The sequence below is a fragment of the Marmota marmota genome, unplaced genomic scaffold, assembly GCF_001458135.2.
Source record: "Marmota marmota marmota unplaced genomic scaffold, marMar, whole genome shotgun sequence".
Lineage (NCBI taxonomy): Eukaryota > Metazoa > Chordata > Mammalia > Rodentia > Sciuridae > Marmota > Marmota marmota.
Genome location: NW_025999990.1, coordinates 14,416,664 through 14,441,614, shown reverse-complemented (window position 1 = coordinate 14,441,614; position 24,951 = coordinate 14,416,664). Strand labels below are relative to the sequence as shown.

At 34.2% G+C, this 24,951-nt stretch overlaps 2 protein-coding genes across 9 annotated transcripts in view; one reads left to right on the top strand and one right to left on the bottom strand.

Moving 5' to 3' along the window:
* Window positions 1-280, bottom strand: part of Mbd2 (methyl-CpG binding domain protein 2) — a 105,569-nt gene extending 105,289 nt beyond the window's left edge. Inside the window, exon 1 of the mRNA XM_015482369.2 lies at window positions 8-280. Coding sequence (XP_015337855.2) covers window positions 8-280 — 273 coding nt within the window. The remainder of the gene's footprint in view (window positions 1-7) is intronic.
* Window positions 1-22,106, top strand: Poli (DNA polymerase iota). Of its 8 annotated transcripts, none has more exons than XM_015482366.2 (10): window positions 1-72; window positions 1,667-1,792; window positions 4,842-5,006; window positions 8,313-8,465; window positions 11,130-11,366; window positions 12,993-13,171; window positions 14,683-14,774; window positions 17,272-17,402; window positions 18,231-18,436; window positions 21,021-22,106. In XM_015482366.2, the coding sequence occupies exons 2-10, from the start codon at window positions 1,756-1,758 to the stop codon at window positions 21,837-21,839; spliced, it is 2,019 nt and encodes a 672-aa protein (XP_015337852.1). In that variant the 5' UTR covers window positions 1-72; window positions 1,667-1,755; the 3' UTR covers window positions 21,840-22,106. The 8 variants fall into 8 exon arrangements, with proteins under 8 accessions (XP_015337852.1, XP_015337851.1, XP_015337854.1 ...); XM_015482365.1 differs by having other exon boundaries at window positions 7-21; window positions 1,670-1,792; XM_015482368.1 differs by having other exon boundaries at window positions 7-21.
* The last annotated feature ends 2,845 nt before the right edge of the window (window positions 22,107-24,951 follow it).

Here is a 24,951-nt window from a genome sequence, read left to right as displayed (position 1 = left end):
GGGCGGCTGGCTCTTCGCAGGGTGCGCCGGGGCCTGAGCAGCCCGGTGGCCCCGCCGGGTGTAAATGAGAAGGTTGGGGCGGGGCGGGCGGAGGCTGCTCCGGGCGGTGGCCGTTGGGACGCGACGGTCCCTGCCCCGCTTGGTCCCGTTCGTCTTCCCCACCTAGAATACTGTCTTTGTTTGCCTCGTGTTTCGAGGTCAGAACCTCGAAAGGGATGGCTTCCCCCAGTAGGAGTAGGGGAGGGCGCGTGGGGCCTACACGTGCGCGTCCAGGGTGCATCTGTACCTTCTGTCCACCCCTGGAGTCGGGGGGCCGGGCCGGAGTCGCACGGCCAGCCTGGTGAAAACTGCAGATGTTCCCTGGAGGTGTCACGTTGGAGCAGCTGCCCACAGTTCGCCTGCTTAGCAGAGGTCGAGTTCTGGGCTCAGCCCAGGTAGGAAGGAATGGCTCCGAACCTGGCCAGTCAGCTGTGGTCTGTTCTCTGGGGACCCACCTCCAGGCTCTCGCCTCTATCTTGGAGCTCCGGACTCCAGGGTCTGAAGGCAAAGGCCCTGGTTCTCATCCCCTGTTTTTGTTTTTGGCTGAGGGCAGGAGAGTAGACTTACAGAAAAGTGTGAGAGATTTTCCCAAATGTTAATATCTCACATGACCATGATGCATTTATTAAAATTGATATACTCCTCACTGAAGGTCACACTATATTCATATTTTGCCAGTTTTCCCACTGATACTCTTTTTCTGTTCCAGGACCCACAGTGTAATACCACATTACATTGATTGATTGATTGAAGTCTGGAGGTATAATCCAGGAATACTCTGCCACCGGGCTGTACCCCTCCCCATCTGTTCTATTTTGAATTTGGCAGTCCTCCTGCCACAACCTTCTCAGTTGCTGGGATTATTGATATGCACCACAGCTCCTGGTTCAGCCCCTAGTTTTTAAAATCTAGAAAATAATCATTGTTTCAACTTTGTGAATATTTATTGGTAATCTGTTTACCCAAGGTGCAGTTCTAGGCAGTGGGGTTTTAGCATTCGAACAGGCAATCTAGCTCTCCTGTGAAAGCTAAATAGAGTTCACTGGAACCCACAGATTGTTATTATTTTTTAAAAAAATATTTTTAGTTGTAGGATGGACACAATAACTTTATTTAGTTATTTTTTTAATGTGGTGCTGAAGACCAAAGGCAGTGCCTCACCCGTGCTCTGCCACTGAGCTACAACTCCAGCTCCTAGATTGTTATTTTGTATTTCAAATTTTCTTTCTTTTTTGAAATTTAGGGACAGGTCACTTGGAATCATCTTTAAGTTGGTGGACAATTAACATTGTTTCAGCTTTTCTGCCTTTTCTGGTTTAGTTACTCTATACTTCTAAGTGATAGCATTGCCTTTTGCATCATTCATTGATCAGATTTTTCCCTCTCAAATTACTATACTGAGAAAAATGTAGTGCACAAAGATATGCTAATTCAGTAAATAGGACTGAAGACCCTGCTGTAGAGTTTCATGTGATTTGTAGCTGCTTTGACAAATAATAAATCCAAGAAAATAACTTAAAACTACTCTGTGGATTCTTTCCCAGATAAAATGTTTTTAGAAAGTGTCAGTTGCTCAAAAATGATTTACAGCCTGAATATATGTGTTTCTTTTTTGCATATTGTGCAGCAGTTCATGATCAAGTGGTGCCAACACAAAATTCTTCATCCAGAGTCATAATACATGTGGATCTGGATTGCTTTTATGCACAAGTAGAAATGATCTCAAACCCAGAATTAAAGGACAAACCTTTAGGTAATTATTCATATTGATAGTATTTTTGTTGTATAATGATAAAATGGGCTACTCTTTATGTCACTGTATTCTGATTTATTAATTAAGAAAGATTTTTTTTGGAAGCCTTTTTTGTCCTCCATACTAGGTATTGAACCCAAGGGTGCTTCGTCACTGAAGTATATCCCAGTCGTTTTTTTTTTTTAATTTTTAAATTTGAGACAGGGTCTCCCTAAGTTGCTAAGTTGCTAAAACTGGCCTGGAACTTGGAATCCTCCTGCCTCAGCTTCTGGAGTTGCTGGGATTATAGGTGTGTGCCACCATGCCTACCTGGAAGCCATTCTTACAGTTACCTTTGCTTTTCTACCAAGTGTAAACCTCATAAACCTTATATAAGAAATGGTGAATCTGAGACTAGCATAACTGAACAAATTAACAGAAAGCAGCATAAAGTTTTGGTCTTCTATGTTAATATTCTATGTTATAATTTAGTTCTCTAGGCAGATTTCTTATTTTTCTTTTTTGCAATACTGGGAATCAAACTCTGTGGCGCTTTACTGCTGAGCTACGTCCCTAGCCTTTTTAATTTTTTATTTTGAGACAGAGTCTGGCTAAATTGTCCAGGCTGTTCTTAACCTTGTGATCCTCTTATGTCAGCTTCCCAAGTAACTGGAATTATAGGTGTGCACCACCATGTCTGTCAGATTGCTTTTACTCAGTATTTCAAACTTTATAGGTCTTGGAGCTCAAAAACAATCTTGTTATTTTTGTTACATTTTTAATGGAAGTTTTCATCTTCCTCTTTTGCAAATTAAATGTATGAGTTGAATATTAATGTCTAACAAACAGTTGAATTTTAAGCAGAACCTTAAATATTTAGATAGAGCAAGCATTTCATAATAACAAGCATCTTTTAAAATTAAAGGCAAGGAGAAATTTTGCATTGAGGATTAGCTTACTGATATTCTGGCATGTTTTATTAACATTTTTATTGTACCTTAAATTGGGAGAGCAGAGATTTTTTTCCTTCATGTGTGCAGGAAGGATATTTTATAAACTTAGAAAATTATTTTGGTTCTCTTGGCTGCTGTCTTCTTGTGCCTAGATTGGCTTAATAAATACAAATCTAGTTTTATTGATTTTACTAAAGAACAAAGGAATAGCTAGTTTTTGGTATGCCAAAGTGAAGCTGGCATTTTTGTGTGTTTTAGTGTGTGTGACACTGGAAATTGAACCCACTGACCCCGGGAGAGACTTCACTATTTAGCTACATTGCCTGGAGTGGAATTTGGATCCTCCTTCCTTGGGCTCCTGAGTAGCTGGGATTACAGGCCTGCTACTGTGCTAGGCAGAGAGGCCAGGATCTTTAAACTTTCCTAGAATGTCTTTTAAGTTTTTAGGGTCAGAGGACCTAAATGATTTCTTCTAAAGGCATGTCTAATTAGTAGTATTATAACAAAATGCTGTGTAGATTATGCTTAATAAAAAGTATTGTGTGATTAAGATGTACAAATTATGGACATGAAATAAAAGTTGTGACTGCTGAAAGTTTCCTGGAGAAACAAAAGTAATGTTTTTTTTTTTTAATATTTACTTTTTAGTTATAGTTGGATATAATATCTTTAATTAAATTTTTATGTGGGGCTGAGGATTGAACCCAGGACCTGGTCCGATCTAGGCAAGCGCTCTACTGCTGAACCACAACCCCAGCCCCAGTAATTTTTTTTTATTCTAAACAAATATTGTTGTGACATACCATGTGGAGTTCATATAGTGTATTCTGCATTAAAAGACCAGATATGGTCATGCGTGCCTGTAATCCCAGCGACTTGGGAGGCTGAGGCAGGAGGATTCCAAGTTCAAAGCCAGCCTCAGCAATTTATCGAGGCCATAAGATACTTAGCAAGATCCTGTCTCAAATAAAAAAAGTTTTTTTTTTTTTTTTTAAAAGACTTTTTAGTTAAGGAATTTACTAGTCTGATTTTTTCATATTAGTTCACTGATGAATGTTTTATTTGACATTTATTTTGGGGTATAATCTGATATATAAGAAAACTTTATGTGCAAATAATGTTTTTTGTCTTCTTTATAATACCCCAAATTTAAAAACAGATGTGTAATGGAAATGGATATAACTATTGTTTTTCTTCTACATGTTTGCGTTTTACTTTTTTGTGTGTGTACTGGAGATGCATTTTACATATTTTTGATAAACATTATTATAGTGGCATGAAGTAGTCAACTTGTTTAAAAAGAGAAAAACAATTTTAGCAATCTAAGTCACCAATAAACTAGAATTTTTATTCAGTCTGTAGATGATCATATTGTATTCATTTTGATAGGGAGCTCATAATGCCCTACTGAATCATCAGCAGATAACTATAAAGAAAAGTTCAGTACTAGGATAATTACTGGGGAGATACCCCTAACAGTTGCTGTAGCTTGCCAATTGTAACAGAACATTCTTTTGTTCATTGGCAGACAAATGAGTTTTTCTCGTAGCAACCAGTATTTAATTGTACTCAATTATTTTCAGCTGGCTTATTTTTTGGTCAACATACCTGGAGCTATAGATATGGCAGTATAAACCAAGCAGATTTTGTACTGTCTGAAAACATTTTAAGAAGGATTTGATTTCTGTCTTATCACTGAGAATTTTTAGACTATATTTATTGATTTATGGTAATTTTTGCTAAATTTGAGGAATATACACATCTAGCTTTTGTATAAATAATCGGTCCGAATTCTAACAGGTGATTTATACTACTTTTATGTATTGTTTTTCTGTTTAATAATAACTTTTTCCCCAAATAGACAAATATCCAAAGCTTAAAAGTATGATATGGGAAAATACTTTTCATAAGTAGGAGATAGCTCAAAAACCTGATTCTTTGTAGAATTTTAATGAACAGAATCTACTTTTTAAAACTGAGACACCTTTTTATCCTTAACAAAAGCACATGCTATTCTTATAGCTCAGACAATTATAACATGGAAGTAGTAAATTATGTTTTAAAATGTTTGTATAATCCTGCTTGATTTTTCTTACAGAATTTTTATTTTTTTATAGGTGTTCAGCAGAAATATTTGGTGGTTACTTGCAACTATGAAGCCAGGAAACTTGGAGTTACAAAACTTATGAATGTCAGAGATGCAAAAGAAAAATGTCCACAACTTGTATTGGTTAATGGAGAAGACTTGACCCGTTATAGGGAGATGTCTTATAAGGTTACAGGTACAAAGTATAGGCAATCTATTTTTAGTATTAATTTTTATGTAGGATGCCTATTCACTTAAATAATTTTATAAATCTTAATAAAGTGCCATAAACCAGATTCCTTTTTCCTAATAGCTTTTTATTATGGGTCTTTTCCACTTTAAAAATTATATAAAAGAGTGGCTTTCTATATTATGAATAATGTTGGTAAGTAATTTGAATTCTGTTGTGACTAGTGTTTATATAAATAACAGGAAATATAAAGTTTATAAGTGATAAAATCAGAAGGTATACTGTAAAGACATACTGTAAATTTTAAATTTTAAGCTTACATGAATTATGAAGAAATACATTGTTTTCTAATGTACTGATGATAATTCAAAGAAGTGTTTGTAATTTTTGGTTAGCATAATTAAAAACTGATTTCTTAAGAAATATTAGCAAAAATAATGGCTATATTAGTCTTTTTGTGTACACACACACACACACACACACACATACACATACACTAAATATTACACTGTAGCTACTGAACTCCCTTATGCTGAGGCTTGAGTGTGAATCTTAGTGTTCTAGTGAATTAGAGGAAAATAAAAGGAAAATGCTTGTACATTGTTATATTACAAATACATATTTTTAAAAATGTGTAAGAATCAACTTTGTATTTTTATTATTATCATCATCATCATTAACCCAGGACACTCTACCACTGAGCTATATCCCCATCCCTTTTAAAATTTTTAGACAGGATCTTGTTAAATTGCTGAGACTGGTGATCCTCCTGCCTCAGCCTTCTGAGTTGGTGGGATTATAGATATGTCCCACTGTGACTAGCTTATACTGTCTTTTCAATTGTTTTTGCTCGTTTTTCTTTTGTTAATTGAAGCAGTTTTTATATGTAAAGGGTTAATATCTATAATATATAGAGAGCTCCTACAACTTAAGAAAAAGAAACAATAAAAGTGAACAAAGAATGTGAGTAAGCAGTTGACAAAGAAGAGCAAATTCAGTATCTAACAATTATATGGGAAAAAAGCTCAAATTTATTACTGGCTAAGGAAACTTGAATTAGTAAGACATTATTTTATGTTGGTGATACTTGTCAAAAAATGTGACAAAAAGTAGAAATATAAAGTATTGTAGCTTTTTAAAAAAGCAATCAAGAAACATTTATTAAAGATAAAGGGTGGAGATGATAGTTTGCCTAGCATGTGCAAGGCCCTGCATTTAATCCTTAACACATACACACACACACACACACACACGAGGAAGATTAATATTCTTCAAACCAGTGATATCATTGCTGAGTATTCATCAAATAGAAATAAAATTATAAGTACATAAATAACATGTATAGAAAAAGATTTATTTTAGCCTGGTTCATAATTGATAGAAAAGAGATTAATTTTCAGGAATGGGATAGTTAAATGATTTGTCCCTGTGACCCAGTGATAGAACAATGTGTTAAAAAATATTTACTGGTTGACCAGCTTTGTGCATTACTCTGTATTTGACTTATTTTTCTGCTTAAAACTTTGATTCTTTTTTTCTACATTCTTTTGATAAAAGGTTTTATTTCCTACATGACTTTTGGATGTCAGGTAGATACTTTTGAAAAAAAATTACAGAAATTGATGAACGAAGTACAAAACAATCTTATATAATCAGACACACTGTCAGTCTCTCCTCAAAGGAGATAATAGCTTTCTCTGTGTAGGCTGGAGTTATATTTAGTGTTCACAAGTCACATTGTTTTTCATTTTTCTGTGCTGGGGTTTGAACCCAGGGCCTTGTACATGGTAGATAAGGGCTTTACCACTGAGCTATACCCAAGCCCCATGTTATTACCTTTATTGTTTTCCCTTTAAATATCTATGTTAGTATTAGTAAAATAAAATAACTTAGTATTTTTGTAAAAAAGTGATCAGTGAGGAATTATTTAGTCCTTTTATTCTGAGTCTTCAGATTATGGCACCTTAAGAATGTATGCGTTTTTGTATGCTCAGAGCCATACAGTTGGCTCTCCATGGGTTCTGCATCTGTAGATTGAACCTGTGGATTTTAAAAGAAAAAAAAGGCTTCAGTACTGAAATCATAACAGACTTTTTTATCATGTCATTATTCCCTAAACAATACAGCATAAGACTATTTACATTATATAAGATACTGTAAGTATAGATGATTTGAAACTTACAGGAGAATATGTGTAGGATATATGCAAATATCATGCCGTTTTATATATGGGTCTTGAGCATCTTCAGATTTTGGTTTCCTTGGGAGTGGTTCTGGAACCAGTCCTCTGAATATTGAAGATCTACTGTTTTCTGACATCCAACAGGTCTCAATAGAAGGTGATTCAGGGGGGAAGAAAATAGTTCTTCTAAATGATTTTAAAGTTATTATTACTTAATTCTTGCATATGAGAATTGACAGTCCTTTTGAATTTATTCTACATGTTAAATTCAATTTAGTAAAATTTGACTTATGGACTAGGTAGTTTGCAGATGCTGCACATGTGAATAGCTGCAAGTTGTGGTCCATATCTGCCATTTTACGCTTAAGGCATATGTTTGGGAATGGCCAATCAAAATACTGTTATATATTGTTAAGTGACTTTTCTGTTTGACTCAGTAATAAGTAAAAAAAAAATTTTTTTGTTTTGTTTTGTTTGGTACCAGGGATTGAACTCAGGGGCACTCAACTATTTAACCACATCCCCAGCCCTATTTTGTATTTTATTTAAGAGACACGGTCTCACTGAGTTGCTTAGCATCTATCTTTTTGCTGAGGCTAGCTTTGAACTCTCAATCCTCCTGCCTCAGCCTCCCAAGCTGCTGGGATCACAGGCATGTGCCACCACGGCTGTCTAATAAGTGGAAGTTTTAAATTTTGTTTTGCCTAAACTGTTGTGGAGAATATAGATAGGTAAAATATATTATTACTTGTTTTTACTTTCCTAAGCAGTTTATAATTTATTCTTTCACATAGTGCTTCAAGATTATAATTAACTATAATCATTGGCATTTAATGTACTACAGATATAGAAAGTTTACATATAGAAGATTGAGCTAAAAATGTATTTCTATGAGGAACTGCTCTGAGAATGTCATTTTTAGACTTGTTTTGTTGGGAAATATTGCCTCTACTCAAAATATGGTACAGAAAAACAAAGATAACAGTTAACTGAGACTTTTCATTAAAGATATTATGGAATTGTGAATATATATAAAACCTTTAATTATGTATTTGGTATATTTTTAAGCATTAAATCTTTTCTAGTTGTAACTTTAATTACACCTCTGCACCAATATTATTTTGATTTAGAATTGTTGGAAGAATTTAGTCCAGTTGTTGAGAGACTTGGATTTGATGAAAATTTTGTGGATCTAACAGAAATAGTTGAAAAGAAACTCCAGCAACTTCAAAGTGATGAACTTTCTTCATTGACTGTGTCAGGTCATGTGTATAATAATCAGCGTGAGTGTTATTCCTTCCACTTACTAACTAAAAGTTATACTTTTTTTTTAATCTTTATCATTTATTTATTTATTTGGTGCTAAAAATTAAACCCAGTGTCTCACATATGCCAGGCAAGTGCACTACCACTGAGCCCCACCCCAGCCTAAGTATATACATTTTTAAATGTTCATTGAGTTTATTGTGACATTCTGTTAGATTTATGACTTTTTTGGAGGTATAGTTATATTTAGTCAGTAATCTAAGATATCTAAAATCAGATATTGCTATTCCATATCAAATATGTAGAAAATAAGATTTTGATGACATGTAGATCTGTGCAGTTTTCATCTCTTTGACATAGTATATCTGTTCACATTTTTAAGAGTCCCTCTTTAGGTCACCCTTAAGTTATAGCAGTCAACTTGTTACTGTTTTTTAGAATAATTTTTGATTCTCCTGAAACTATCTCTAAGCAAAATTTTGAGGTAGGCTGAACTTCCCTTCTGTTCCTCTGGGGCTATAAGACTCTCATGGTGCTCTTCTGACTTTTCAGACTACCACCCATGGAATCTTTTCCAGGCCTACCTGTCACTGGCCTGTCAGCTGTTATAGGGCAAGGGTCTACTGTGGAGCTAAGGCAGCCATGGAGGTCTTTTCTCACTGGTTCTTAAAATCATGCCAGAAGGATTTCAGACATGTCATTCAGAGTAGCGGGTATGAGTTTATTAAAAGGGTAGGAAAATAGAAAAGGAAACACTCTCCAGAAAGAGAGTTGGTTCCCTTAGAGAGGAGAAGATGGCATGTTCCTCATACCTTCTAGTTTTATTGGAGTGTGGGGCTGGGTGGGGGGTGTCCCAGGTCTAAAGTGTCCTTAGAGTCCTGTTCAGGTCTTCCTTTTGACTTTTGACTTTTGACTGACAGCAGAGGATGCCATCAGACTTTCAAGTCCCCACAGAGCATGATAATTCTAGGTCACTTTGGCTCATGCTGACCAGTTCTAATTGGAAACTGTTCTAACAGATTTTCTGGTTAGGTAGAACTATCTTTATCTCCCTGATTTCTGGGATCTGGTCTGTGTGTGGTTCACAATCTGCTCCCCTGCCCCTTCAGAATAAATGTGTTCAGCATTTCAGGCCTGCATGTCTCTTGCAGACAACCAGTTGTTTGCTGATGGATGTAATATAGCCTATTTACTTAAAACAGGCAGGGCTGCAGGTAAATTGCTTTTTAAAGGGAAGCTTATGGGGGTCAGCATAGTGGGCCCAGTATATGGAATTTTTCCTTAACCTCATGTTCCCATCCCTCACAACTGTTTGTCCCCTATCATGTCTGTTCCCCATCATCTGCCATGTGCTTGTATCTTCTTCAAGCTCCTATTTAATTAGCTCTAATAATTATTACCAACTGTCTCCTTCCTTCACACAGTAAGTCCTGAATCACTGGTGGTATTTCCATTTGCATTTGAAAATAGCTTTAGTAGGCGCTGGTGAATATTTAATTAGGCTTTCATACATTTTGTGACTCTGCTGGTAACTTTTATATTATACCAAATAGAAGACAAGCTGCTTTTCTTTTGTGTAAGAGTTGCCTGATCCTTTTGGTTATAGTTCTTAACTTGTGTTTCTCGAACCCCACCTGTTGTGAGGCCTGGTTATCCTTCTCTAGTATAGCTCTCCACAGAAGAAAAGGGGTAGAGATGAATTTCTAGGAGCTTGTTGTGTGTCTTTTGTACCTATGCTGTTTTTGTTGTGTTTGGTTTTGTTTTTAATAAGGGCTAAGTACTAGTAAGATGATTCCAGACATAACTTCTATATAATTTTTGAAGCAAATTCAGACTTTATTAGTTAGAACATATCATGGACAGAGAGCTAGACTTTATATCTTAGATAGAAAATGTCTAATCATTTATTAATTCTTCCTCTTCAACAGAAGCTTTTATTAAAAAGTTTTCAAACTTATAGAAAAGTTGATAGAATAATATAATAAATACCTTTTAATTACACTCTTATAGATAAACCAGTTTTCATTTGCCATTTTTTTTAAAAATTTTGCTCTCTTTGTGGAAAAGTTGATAGATTGATGAGCCATTTGGAAATAAATTGTAGATACTATGACACTTCATCCCTGAATCCTTCTAGGCTGAGTCTTGGAGATAAGGATGGTCCGATATAAATTTTTACACCTAAGAAAGTTTGTTTCTATGTAATTTCCCTACCTTTTTCATAAAAGACCTCTTAAACTATGTATAGGCCAGAAATTATTTTTGGCATCACATATAGCTAATATGTAAAGTGTGGATTTAGATCTTTAAAGCTGTAATGGTAGCATTCTTATGACAACTTATGCATATTTATAGGTGAGTGTGGATTTAAGTTTTATTAATATCCCTAGAAAATTTTTAAGATATCAGTTTTCATATTATAATCTGTTAAATCATTAAGTACTCCCAGTATACTCATGTCACAGACCCTTGGAATTCACTTGTATTATTTGTTTACAATGTTCCTATGAAGAACTAAAGAAATAAGTCAAATGGATGGCAGGGTGGTAGTAGTAGTGGTAGGAGGGTTTGGATATAAATTAAACCCTGCATCTTTTAAAAATCCTTTTTTAAAAAAGAAAACAGAAAATGTTTTTTTTTGTGACTTTTAACAGTATCATTTTTTTTTTTTTTTTTTTTAGCTATAAACCTGCATGACATCATGCACATCAGACTACTAATTGGATCTCAGATTGCAGCAGAAATGCGGGAAGCCATGTATAATCAGTTGGGGCTCACTGGATGCGCTGGAGTGGCTTGTAATAAACTATTGGCAAAATTAGTTTCTGGTGTTTTTAAACCAAATCAACAAACAGTCTTGTTACCTGAAAGTTGTCAAGAGCTCATTTATAGTTTGAACCATATAAAGAAAATGCCTGGTAAGACAAATATAATTGAAGAATATGTATTATGTTTTATTGTATTTCTTTAATCATAAAAAATTATAGATGTAAATAACAATTTCTAGAGGTATATCTTTAGCTGTTGGAGAAAAAACTATAGTGTTTTCTGGAGCAAATCTGTATGAGGAAATACACAAAAGTACTTTTATGTTTCTTATCATGCAAGTGATAACCTGGAAACATAAAGTCCTTGATTTGCAGTCCTGGGTTCATATTTTTGTACTGTACATTGCATCTAGAAGGGAGCTTAACATTTATTAATTCTCTTTAGTTTTTATATATAAAATAGTATGGCTACAATGGACCTTCCAAACTTCTAAAACAAATACTTCATTCTAAAGATCAGGGAATGGATTTCCTCGAGAAATTCACTGATCTATTCAGTTCATAGGGCAAATTTGTATCTTTGAAAATCAGATAACCTGCATTTTTATAGACCATCAATAATATGTTGAACTTTTTTCTTTTGCTTTGTTGGGGAATAGGATGTAATAAAAGACTTCTGTGGAAGTGAATTTCTAAGACAACGGAAACTTAACTGTTTAGTGTTATAGCTTCCCATTTTTAACTTATGCCTGTATGATTCAAAAATAAATTGTATAATGCCTTGCCTTCCTTAGCAAGTAGTATAATTATAATTTGAGATTTTGGATCTGTGTTCTGAAGAACAATGTCAGATCATAATAAACTGACTACATACTGAAGCAGGACATTCTTTCTTACTTTACCTTTTGAATTATTGCATCTGTTTTTACAGGCTTTCTACTTTTTCCCTCATTGCCAATTGCCAAGCCTCCTTTTTTTTTTCTGCAAAAATACCTGTCACTACATTTTAATAATTCCCCTTACATGCCTGTCTTCACTGATTTATTGCTTTAACTTTGCAAGGAAACCAGATAACTGTAGAATTATTATTTTTTAAATGACAGTAAGAGGGGCTGGGGTTGTGGCTCAGTGTTAGAGTGCTCGCCTAGCATGCACAAGGTACTGGGTTCAATCCTCAACACTACATAAATGTAAAATAAAGATATTGTGTCCACCTCAAACTTAAGAATAAATATATTTTTTAAAAATGAAAGAACGAACTTTAAATGACCTATTTCTCTGATGAAGAAAATATAAGTTTTAGTGCAAAAACTTTGTGGTAGGGGTTTTATTAGTTTTTATATTTTTTCACACTTAGTTGTGTTCTGGGTGATAAATATTGCTAGATATGTGATTTATGGATGAGTGTAATGTTGTGCACAGAAATCAGGTTAGCCCATAAGCATATATTAATCAATTTTGGTTCTTCTTTTTACAGTAATAATAAACATTATTCCTGAGTTATTCCACAGTGTTGTAGAACAGGTGGTAAAATTTTCATTTTATCAAAAGAGTGTATTGACTGTAAATAGTACATGTTATGAGTGCTTCAAGGAGCTACATATTACTCAGGGACCCTGAAGGAAAGAATAATAATCTACTTTGCAATTGAGTTTGATCTTAGCAAAGTATTAATTATGGAACTTAAGATATGGTTGATGTATTTTTAAGATTTTAATTATCTTTATTTTAAGGAAGAAAGCTATTGTAGCACCATATGCATTTCTTTTTGTTTAGGTATTGGCTATAAAACTGCCAAACGCCTTGAAGCACTAGGAATCAATAGTGTGCATGATCTCCAAACCTTTTCATCTAAAATATTAGAAAAGGAATTAGGAATTTCAGTTGCTCAGCGTATTCAGAAGCTCAGTTTTGGAGAGGATAACTCTCCTGTGACACCTTCAGGACCACCTCAGGTATGTGGCAATGATATTTATATTTAATGTTCTAGTTATATGTAGTGTACTATTTATGTTTACTGTACTAGTTGTCACATCTGGATAAAAATTTCCAGTTTTGCATATTCAGAATATTGTAGTTTGCTTTTCATGTTCCCTTTCCTAAGAGAAGGCTGCTGCTTTATTATATTAGATTAATAAATATTCTTAAGTTGAAACTTGAACATTAATGTATTTATTATTTGTTCATTTTTTGTGGTAGTGAGGAGTGAACCAAAGCCATGCCCATGCTACGCAAGCTCTCTGACAGAGAGCTACACCTCCAGCTCCCTTTTTTAAACTTTTCTTTTGAGACAGGTCTTGCTAAGTTACTCAGCTTTTTGTTGCTGCAGCAGAATGATGGACAAGGACTGCTTAGAGCAGGAAAAGTTCACTTTGGGCTCACAGTTTCAGGGGTCTCAGTTGGCCTTTTGCTCTGGGCCTGTGGTGAGGCAAAACATTGTGGTGGAAGGGTGTGGCCGAGGAGAGCTGCTCAACTCATGGCAGCTGGGAAGGAGAGGGGAAGAACCAGGGACAAGACATAGTCCCCAAGGGCATAGCCCCAATGATGTCTTCCTTCAGCAAGATCCACCTGCCTATTATTAATTCAAATCATTAATCCACCAAATGGATTTATCCCCTTTTGGGGTTATAGCTCTCATAATTTAATCTTTTCATCTCTAAACATTTTTGCATTGACTATCACATGAACTTTTGGGGGAACAGTCCAGATCCAAACCACTATGCTGAGTTGCCCAGGCTGGCATCAAATTTGTGATCCTCGTGCCTCAGCCTCCTTAGTAATTGGAATTATAGCAGGCACCACCACACCCTGAGAGCATTAATACTTGATAATCTCAACTTAGCTACTTTGATTGAATACAGCTTATTGTTAATAGGTCATAAGGCAAAATATTTTAATTCTTTAAAAAATCTTATTTTCAGAATAGTCCAGTGATTTAATAAGTGGAAAAAGATGTCATCGCCCTGTTAAAATTGATTGGCTTTTTCTGCCTATGTAAAGAGTACTTTACTAAGTGCTTTATGTTTATTAGTCCATTTAATCTTCATAACAAACCTTGGAGGTGGGCAGTACTATTGTTTGTTTTCCTCCCTCCCTTCGTTCCTTCCTTTCTTTCTCCTTTTTTGTTAAGATGAGGATGCTGTATTTTAGATAGGCTAAATAATTTATTCAAGTATAAACTCAGATTCTAGTCCTAGGGCATTAAGAGACTCACATTAGTCATAAAGTAAAACTTGGAATTGGTACTAGAACTTTGTCGTTTTCTTGACTTTCAGTATATTTTCTAGTGGAGTACAAATTACTTGCAAATAAGATGAGTTAATGTAAAAGTGTACTAAATGATTCAAATTAAGCACAAGAGGTAAAGTTAGTAAAGAATGTATTAAATATATATTTGACATATTCATTGATAATTGGGTATATTTATTTGAGTTTACATTAATCCTCACTTACGCTTCTTTGGTAGTCCTTTAGTGAAGAAGATTCATTTAAAAAATGTTCATCAGAAGTCGAAGCTAAAAAAAAGATTGAAGAACTACTTGCTAACCTTTTGAACAGGTATTATTAATCCATTTTGCCAAAACATTCTACATAATTTTTATGCAGTACATACATGCAAAAAATTCTTGATGTGTCTTGGATGTTACAGGTTAACTTAATACATGTATTTCTCTTTACTTCACAGAATAGTATTAATCTCTTTTTCTTTCAATGTTTAGACCTAATAGATCTTTTCCCACTGATCTCTGTGTATTATAAACTATTGCAAAGACATTATTATGTGCTGTTAACCAATTTAATACATCTTCTTCCTTTAGTCTTAATACACAGTTACAACACAGTTACAACAGTTATTCTGTGGATTCTTAAGCTATAGATTATTACTAAAAGGGGTTTTGTGGATATCTCTTAATATTCCTAGACCTATTCTAGTCCTTAGGTGAAAAGGAATAAGTTTTAATTTTTCCTAATGGCAATTTTGAGCATTTGCTTTTAATTTAGTATTACTTGCTTTTCCACAAAAGGAAAAATGCAGAGAGGAATAATAATTCTTTCACAATTCTAAAACTTCTCACATAGGAATAGATTGTGATTATTGAACACAGGAAGTTATTAGAACAATAATAATGGACCAAGCAGGAGAAGCCTTGTATTTTCTTTGTCTCAGACTATGTAAAAGAAAATGGAGTTAAAGGAAGGAATACTTATGGGGCCATGTATGAGTGACTGCAAGTGTGTTCAGGGATTCTGATCTGCAAGTTGACATAATATGTTTACTGGGATTATGAATATACAAACAGCATAACAAACTGAGCAAGGAAATTTAGTTTTCTGTTGCTCCTTAGTAGGCATCACGTATTTCTTGATGTATTTCTCTTTACTTCATAGAAGATTATTAATCTCTTTTTCTTTCACTTCTTGATTCTCTTTTTGTTGTTAGAAATTTCTAAATTGGGTGTCAGAGATCTAACAGTTTAGAGTAGGCATGCTTCTGTAATGATTCTAGGAGGGCTAACTGTAAACAGTAAACAGTTCTGGGATGATTCTAAGTTTCAGAAAACTGATGAAGTGATATTTCCTACAACTTTGCTGTCATGTGCAGTGTGCCGCTTATGTGTGCAGCAGAACTATATAGTTCATTGTTTGCTGCATGCAATCGAGGCTGCCTCTGTGACCCAGCTCCAGCAGTATGACTCAGGCTTTGGGGGAAGTGTGCTAGTGAAATTGGGTTATCTGCTCAGCTTCAGCTAGGTGTAAGACTATTCTGAAATGCCTGCCCATTGCAAACAGTTCTACACATAGAGAAATCCCCAAAAGTGTTAAGTTTTACAGGTTCTCTTATTTGAAGCATTAACCCAAATGTGAGACCAGGTGCTCTAAACCTGTGAGATAGCAGATGTTAAGCATCTACCCATGTCTCTTCTTGACAGTTCTTATATTCTACACCAGGGCTCCTTAGTTCAATGACGGAGTTACAGTAGCATTTAAGTGACTGGTAAAAAAAATATAACTATGTGTGTGTATGTATGAGTAATTACTTATTTTTTTTCCTTTTGGAGTATATGATGATTAATTCTACAGATATGAAAGAAATGTAAAAATCATATAATCTTTAATTCATCCTCTAGGCACTAGCTTAAAATAAAATAGTATTTAACCTTCCTCTAATTAGCATATCACACTCTTTGAATTGTGCAATTACTTAAAAGAACAAATTTAACTAAAAGATATTTAAGGAGTAACATCACTTATGACATTTTATTATCCTAGTTATGCATCCATCAAAAACTTTTCTGAAAAGCAGTAAGAGAAAGAAAAAAGTTATTTGCTACAAAACTAATTTTTTCACTTTAGAATTGTCATTTTGAGCATGTTTAACAAGGTGTAATATTTGCATTTCATGTTTGTGATTTCATTATCTTTGTATATTGCTATGCAGATAAAAAGGAAAATGTTATCTTTGAGTGACATCTGTTCTCAATAATTAAATTTTTACTTTTTAAGTGAATTTTCCTTACCAATAAAATTTTTGTTTTAACACCAAAACCAAGACCCTTTGCACATGATTAATCTTCCTAAATATAATATGTAACTGATCTTTCAAATTATTGCTTTAAAATTTCATCATATTATGGCGATCTTACTGGCTCTCTTGGATCTATTTGCAGAAAGCCCTTTACTTTAACAGAAGTAATCTTGTTTTTTGTAAACATTTTTTTTTCCTCTTTTAATTTTCCAGTTATTTGCTTGTGTCAGATTTCCTGCAGGTGTTAATATTCTGCTTTAGATTTGGATTATAAAACAGCTTGTTATGATTATATAGTATTTCTGTCCTATTTCTGACAGCACTCAATTCTGAGTAAGGCCTATGAGTCTGTCATTTTCAATTTCATAGTCTTAGTGCATAAACTGAGATATTTATTTGGGTGTTCTGGAAGATTTATTGTTTACTATTTACCTACTGAATGTATAATTTGATAGTTACTCAGTATTATACCTTTCAATAAATGAAGTATTATTCAGTACTTTTTCTAATTCTTTATTTCCATTTTAGAGTATCCCGAGATGGAAGGAAACCCCATACAATAAGATTAGTAATCCGTCGGTATTCATCAGAGAAGTACTGTTGTCGCGAGAGTCGTCAGTGCCCTATTCCATCCCATGTAATTCAGAAGTTAGGGGCAGGTATGGACTTATTTTCTAAGAATTCAATTGACATTGAACTTTTTTTAAAAATATTTTTTTAGCTATAGATGGACACAATATTTTTATTTTATTTATTTGTATGTGGTGCTGAGGATTGAACTCAGTGCCTCACGCGTGTGAGGCAAGCACTCTATCACTGAGCCACAACCCCAGCCCAACACTGCACTTTTAAAAATAAACTTTTGAATTAGAAATATGCTCCCCAGGGCTGGGGATGTGGCTCAAGCGGTAGCGCGCTCGCCTGGCATGCGTGCGATCCGGGTTCGATCCTCAGCACCACATACAAACAAAGATGTTGTATCCACCGAAAACTAAAAAATAAATATTAAAAAAAAAAAAAAAAAAAGAAATATGCTCCCCAAAAGGAGAGTGGGTCTTTGTGCAGTGTGGCATGCAATTATATGCTTTAATTCTATCAGGAATTCTCACTAGAAAATGTTTTTAAATAGATAGATAAAAATAGTAATTTTTCCCCAAACCTGTACTCCCTGCCACCAGGGAGGCTGAGGCAGGAGGATTGCAATTTTGTTGTCTGACATTCTCTCAGAATTAAAAGAAAAAGAGTTGGGGATGTAGCTCAGTGGTAGCCCTGGGTTCAATCCTCAGTACCACCACCAAAAAAAAAAAAAAAAAAAAGAGTCCCTTAAATTCAAAGGGAATAAGTGATAATTATATAATGTCAAAATGCCAATTAGGATTTTTATTTTTTAATCTAAGCAATATAAGTTACAGTAATCTCTTAGTATTAATTAATTAATTAGTTATGATATAAACTATTTAGATACTGTCTTAAACATTCTTTTTCAGGAAATTATGATGTGATGACACCAATGGTGGATATACTTATGAAACTTTTTCGAAATATGGTGAATGTTAAAATGCCCTTTCACCTTACCCTTTTAAGTGTGTGCCTCTGCAACCTTAAAGCACTAAATACCACTAAGAAAGGGCCCATGGATTATTATTTAACATCCTCATTGTCAACAACGTCATGTTCTGGCAAGCGCAGTTCTGTGAGTACACTGTTATGTATACTGTAAGTATACTCTTACTGGACTTGTGTGGATAAATGAAAAATCTAAGTTTGTGTTAGATTCTTTTGGCTGATATTGCTTAGATGATTTAGTTGTTAATGGTGCCTATCATATAATGGTTGCTGGCTTTAAATATATTGTGATCTATGTAGAAATATATTGGATTAGAGAAGAAACTATGGAACTTCTGTGCTTTGGAAGTATGGATGCATTTTCTAATAGCATTCAGGAATGTGATGGATTAGCTCCTAAATATGAAGTACATTTCCAGAAATTAGAAATCAGATCGTTTTGTGGTCAGTTTTTACATATGGTACAAGCTTTGTTTTGCACACTATTATAAGTATTTAAATTTTCTTAGTTTTGAAATTAAATTGAATTCTGATAGCAACATTAGAATTTGCTACTGATTTGGGGGTAGGGGTTGTGGCTCAGTGGTAGAGCACTTGCCTAGCACGTGCGAGGCCCCTGGTTCAATTCTTAGCACCACATAAAAATGAATGAATAAATAAAATAAAGGCATTGTATCCATCTACAACTAAAATAAATAAATAAATATTAAAAAAAGAAAGGATTTGCTACTAATTTTACATTTGTTAAAAGTTAATAGTGTGGTAGCAGAGGCAGAAGTCAGTCACATTTTCAAGTGACTAGAACACAGTCCCAAAGAAGCAAACCTCTATTTTATAAATATGGGATGCTTTAAAATTAAATAACCTTTTTCTAAGTGGTTAATCTCTATAATTAACTCTTAATTTAAAATATTATTTTAAAATTTTTAATCAGTATAATTTTAGTAATATTTTTATTTCCACTTTTAGTTTAAAATGAGAATAGAATAGTATTGTGAAAATAGTGAACCTAATGCCCTCTTTAGATTACTTTATTCTGTGATCATTTTTCCATTCCATTATTAACTAGAAATTAAAAAGGTATTTAATTATTACATTTTAATTAATCCATAGGATGGAAATTAAAGGTCTCTAATTTATAGTGGCATTAGTGAAGTCAATAGAAGTCAAAGTAGCTTGTATATATCTGGCATACACTAGATACTCAATAAACATACTGGTCTGAATTTCTTCTTCTCCCTTTACATTCTTGAAGTTTACTAAGCTATTATATTTGTATACATTTTTAAAAAATTTTTAATTGATTTATTTTTTTTTTAATTTTAAAATATTTTTTAGTTGTTGATATACCTTTATTTTTTTTAATTATATGTGGTGCTGAGGATCAAACCCAGTCCCTTACACATGGTGCTCTGCCACTGAGCCACAACCCCAGCCCCTAATTTTTATTTTTTATTCTAATTAGTTATTTATGATAGCAGAGCATTTCAATTCACTGTACACAAATGGAGCACAACACATGGTTATACATGATGTAGAGTTGCTCCACATGTGCAGTCATACATGTACCTAGGATAATGATGTTCATCTCATTCCACCATCTTTTCTACCTCCTGACTGTATATATTTTTATTTTGCTTAAAACTAGAAGGGAAACTCAAGTGAAAAACTTTATAGAAAAATTATACATATTAGAATTGGAAGTATTTTTAAATTTTATATAAAACATTTATCTTAAAAATAATATTGGATTTTTACCATAAAAGCACCTTTTTCTTTCTGTTAAACGTTGTTGTTGTTGTTTGGTTTTTGGTAGTGGGGATTAAACTGAGGGGCATTTTATCACTGAGCCCTATCCCCAACCCTTTTTATTTTGAGACAGTGACTCACTAAGTTGCAGAGACTGGCCTTGAACTAAGGATCCTCTTGTCCCAGCTCCCAGGAGTCACTGAGATTTCAGATGTGCACCACCATACTCTGCTAAATATTATCTTTCAGAACAATAATTTTTGCAAAACCAGTAGTTGAATCTCTATGCCTGTATTTTTTTTCTTTTAAATAACTTTAAGTGAATCACTCTTTCTAGTCCACCATTCTTTTATTTACAGAATTGGACCTTTAAATCCATGAGGTCCTTTCCAGATCTTTAAAGGCATATTTACCTGGCTCAGTGCTGTGTAGGAAGGAGACCTCTTTCTGGAATAATGAGTAAAGATCTACACAATAGTGTGACTAATTGTGATAGATTAAATATCTCTAGTTGTTGAAACTGGCCACGAAGGATTCAAAGTACTGAATGGGTTTGAAACATAATGGTTGCTGTAGATAATACTACAGGCATACTTCAGCAGCAGGGATGTTTATTTATTTATTTATTAAATTAAAAACTTTATTTACAGACCATGAAACTCACTTAATTTAAATATACAGTTCAACTATTTTAGTTTATTTTGCAGCTGTGAATTTTGGTATCCTGGGAAAGACCTTGAACCAGTCCCCCAGATATGTAGGGATGATTCCAAGTAGAATAGTACAGTGTGTTCTTTTGTGTCTGGCTTCTTCCACTCCATAACGGTTTGACTGCTCACCTTTGTTGTTCAGGCCTATACCAGAACTTCATGGAACACTTAATTTTTATTGAATTTTCTAGCAGCAGGGTTATTTAAAAAGGTATCAGGTATCCAAATTATTTTATTATTTTTGTGTTCTAGAAAATAAAAGAGAGTCATATGGAAGATATTTCCAAAGACAAAGAAACAAACTGGGATTTTCTACCAAGTGGAAGAATTGAAAGTACAAGAACTGGCGAGTCTCCAATAGATACTACAGATTTTTCTAAAGAAAAAGATACGAATGAATTCCCACTCTGTTCACTTCCTGAGGGTGTTGACCAAGAAGTCTTCAAGCAGCTTCCAGTAGATATTCAAGAAGAAATCCTTTCTGGAAAATTTAGAGAAAAATTTCAAGGGAAAGGAAGTTTAAGTTGTCCATTACATGCCTCCAGAGGAGTATTATCTTTCTTTTCTACAAAACAAATGCAAGATAGATCCTTAAATTCTAGAGATAATTTATCCAGTAGCAATCAGGTACAGTCTGTGTCTCCTTGTGAACCAGGAACATCAGGCTTAAGTAGCAGTAGTTCCTCTTACCTGTCTAGCCCAAAGGATTATTCATATTATATAGATAATCAATTAAAAGATGAACAAATGAGTCAAGGACCTAAAGAATCTGAAGGATTCCACTTCTCAAATACAAAGCCTGCTGTTTCTGCTTTCCATTCATTTCCAAATTTGCAGAGTGATCAACTTTTTTCCAAACGCTGTGCTACAGATAGTCATAAGCAAATAACAGCAACAGCCTCTTGTCAAGGATCCACAGAAAATAGAGAGCAAGATTCTGCTGATGAGAAGATTATTTTTCCATCTGCCATTGATCCTCAAGTATTCTATGAACTTCCAGAAGAGGTACAAAAAGAACTGTTGGCTGAGTGGAGGAGACCTGGATCAGATTTCCACATTGTACATAAGTAAGCATGTTCAGAGAAAGGACTACAAAAGCAAAGAAAGTATCATTGTCCTCAGATTAGCAATTTATTAAGCTCTTCTAAATTAAACACTAATAATAATGTAGCAGTCCAATGTAAAATGTTCAGGTAAAGCAAGAGTGGTTACAGGAAGTAAATTCCAGCACAAAACATAAAAATCCTCTTAACAGAAGCAATAATGTAAAAATATTATCTTTCTCTTATTTCCACAGCTATTTTATGTTGCTTTTCAATAAAAGGAATATCATGGTCAGAACTAGTACATTTTCCATAAATTCGGGAGAAGACATATGTGCTTGCATATAAAATATAGGCTCATCAAATCATTGTCATGCTAGAATAAAGAACAGGGTTTTTATTTATTTATTTTTGCCCCTGTGAAAAATGGAATGTCTAGAAATTTAACCTATTAATAGTCAAATGAGAACTCCTGCCAACTAACCTATTGAAAATGTAAATATCTTTGTTTAAAGTACTGTGTACATAAGTTTACTTGTAAAATAGCATAGCAATATATACTCAATTAATACTTTTTCATATACTTAGAACCTATCCCAATACCCAGTACATACAGGGCATTCATTAAATTTTGAATAAATAAATTGTGTGGCCAACACCAGGGTGGGTATTGGGTGTGGGAGGAGTGTGTATTTATTTTAGAGGACAGTGGTAGAAGGAACTCTCCATGCAAGGGTATTAAGGGAAAGATGGATATCAGAAATGCAAGGTAGTAGTCATATGTATGGCATATACCTGTAATTCCGCTGAGGTAGGATCTCTAGATCTCAAATTCAAGTACAGCCTGGGCAATTAAGCAAGACCCTGACTTAAAAAAAAAAAAAAAAAAAAAGGCAAGGTGGTGGAAAACTAGTAATGGAAGGGATCCATTTCTTTCTAGTCAGTTTGTAGGGTCTAAGAGCAATGGATTTTATTTTTTTAAATCTTTTCTGCATTGGGACATGATTGTATGGATATCTTAGCAAAAACAAATAGACCTTTACTAATTTGGTGGGGGCCTTGTTTCACCCTCCCTTTGCTTGCTAGATTAAAAATTGCATATAAAACTGAGGACATTTTATAATTCACAAGAATAGAGGATGTTTCTAAAATATATAAGAGGAACTCTCAGCACTGAGTTGAGGAGTCCTGGTCTCAAGTTCATAATTTTTACAGATATAATCTAAATAGAAGATAATTAAGGTCTGGGGTTGTGGCTCAGTGGTAGAACGCTTGCCTAGCAGGTGTGAGGCACTGGGTTCAATTCTCAACACTGAATTATAAATAAATAAAATAAACGTCTACCGACAACTAAAAAAATTTTTAAAAAGATATTAAAAGTAAAGCACAAAAATGTGAATGAGGAGTGCCTGAAAGATACTTTTTTCCAGATTGGAAATTTTAGGTAAGTTTCAGATTTCTTATGATTTGAAAAATTCACTAACCATTAAGAAGTTTTACCAGGTTTTCTTTTTTTTTGATTTTTTAAATACACGACAGCAGAATGCATTACAGTTCTTATTACACATATAGAGTACAATTTTTCATATATAGAGTATGTTCACGCCAGTTCATGCCTTTATACATGTACTTTGTTGTTTTTTTTTTGCATTACACTTCTTATTACACACATATACCACAATTTTTCATATCTGTTTATATATAAAATATGTTGACACCCAATTTGAGCCTTCATACATGTACTTTGGATAATGATGTCCTTGGGCCAGTTTAAAACTGAAGATGAAATAGTTGTTAAAAGTGAAGCCAGAATTAGGCATTCAGTATAGATAGGTAAATGAAATCAAGTATCAAAAGTACAATTTCTGGAGTAAAATTTTAAGGAGTTGTAATCAGTTCTGCTACTTATTTTATAGCCTTAACTTAGTCTTTCAATGTCTTTGGGTCTCAAAATCAGGTTGTCAGGTTACCTTTTCTCTCTCTGCTTTTAAAATTACCCCCCCATCCCCACGTTATAGACTTACTAGGTTTGGAACTTTAATTTCTTTTTATTTTTGGTAAATTCTGTCTTCCTGTATTTTACAATTCATATTCTGTAGTATTCTCAGCCACTAGCTCTTCAAATACCGATTCTCCTCTATTCTAGGACTCTGATTGCAAAAACGATGGATTTTCTTACTCAGTCCTTCATGTTATATAATTTCTCCTATTTTTCATTTTCTTGTTCCTCTTTGCTGCATTTTGAATGATATCATTAGTTGTCTTCCTCTTAATTTGTTTTTCAGTAGCATCTCACTATTTAAAACATTAGTGATGACTTTAATTTCATTAATATTTTTCTTTTTTTTAATTTTTATTGTTGGTTGTTCAAAACATTACATAGTTCTTGATATATCATATTTCACACTTTGATTCAAGTGGTTATGAACTCCCATTTTTACCCATATACAGATTGCAGAATCACATCAGTTACACATCCATTGATTTACATATTGCCATACTAGTGTCTGTTGTATTCTGCTGCCTTTCCTATCCTCTACTATCCCCCCTCCCCTCCCCTCCCCTCTTCTCTCTCTACCCCCTCTACTGTCATTCATTTCTCCCTCTTGTATTATTTTTCCCTTTCCCCTCACTTCCTCTTGTATGTAATTTTGTATAACCCCGAGGGTCTCCTTCCATTTCCATGCAATTTCCCTTCTCTCCCCCTTCCCTCCCACCTCTCATCCCTGTTTAATGTTAATCTTCTTCTCATGCTCTTCGTCCCTACTCTGTTCTTAGTTACTCTCCTTATATCAAAGAAGACATTTGGCATTTGTTTTTTAGGGATTGGCTAGCTTCATTTAGCATAATCTGCTCTAATGCCATCCATTTCCCTGCAAATTCTATGATTTTGTCATTTATTAATGCAGAGTAATACTCCATTGTGTATAAATGCCACATTTTTTTTATCCATTCGTCTATTGAAGGGCATCTAGGTTGGTTCCACAGTCTTGCTATTGTGAATTGTGCTGCTATGAACAGCGATGTAGCAGTGTCCCTGTAGCATGCTCTTTTTAGGTCTTTAGGGAATAGACCGAGAAGGGGAATAGCTGGGTCAAATGGTGGCTCCATTCCCAGCTTTCCAAGAAATCTCCATACTG

Coding starts and splice junctions, on each gene's coding strand:
- Poli (XM_015482366.2), top strand. CDS start 1,756: ATGATCTCAAACCCAGAATTAAAGGACAAACCTTTAG. Junction 17,403..18,230: donor AATTCAGAAGTTAGGGGCAG/GTATGGACTTAT, acceptor ATTCTTTTTCAG/GAAATTATGATGTGATGACA. Junction 18,437..21,020: donor GTTCTGGCAAGCGCAGTTCT/GTGAGTACACTG, acceptor TTTGTGTTCTAG/AAAATAAAAGAGAGTCATAT.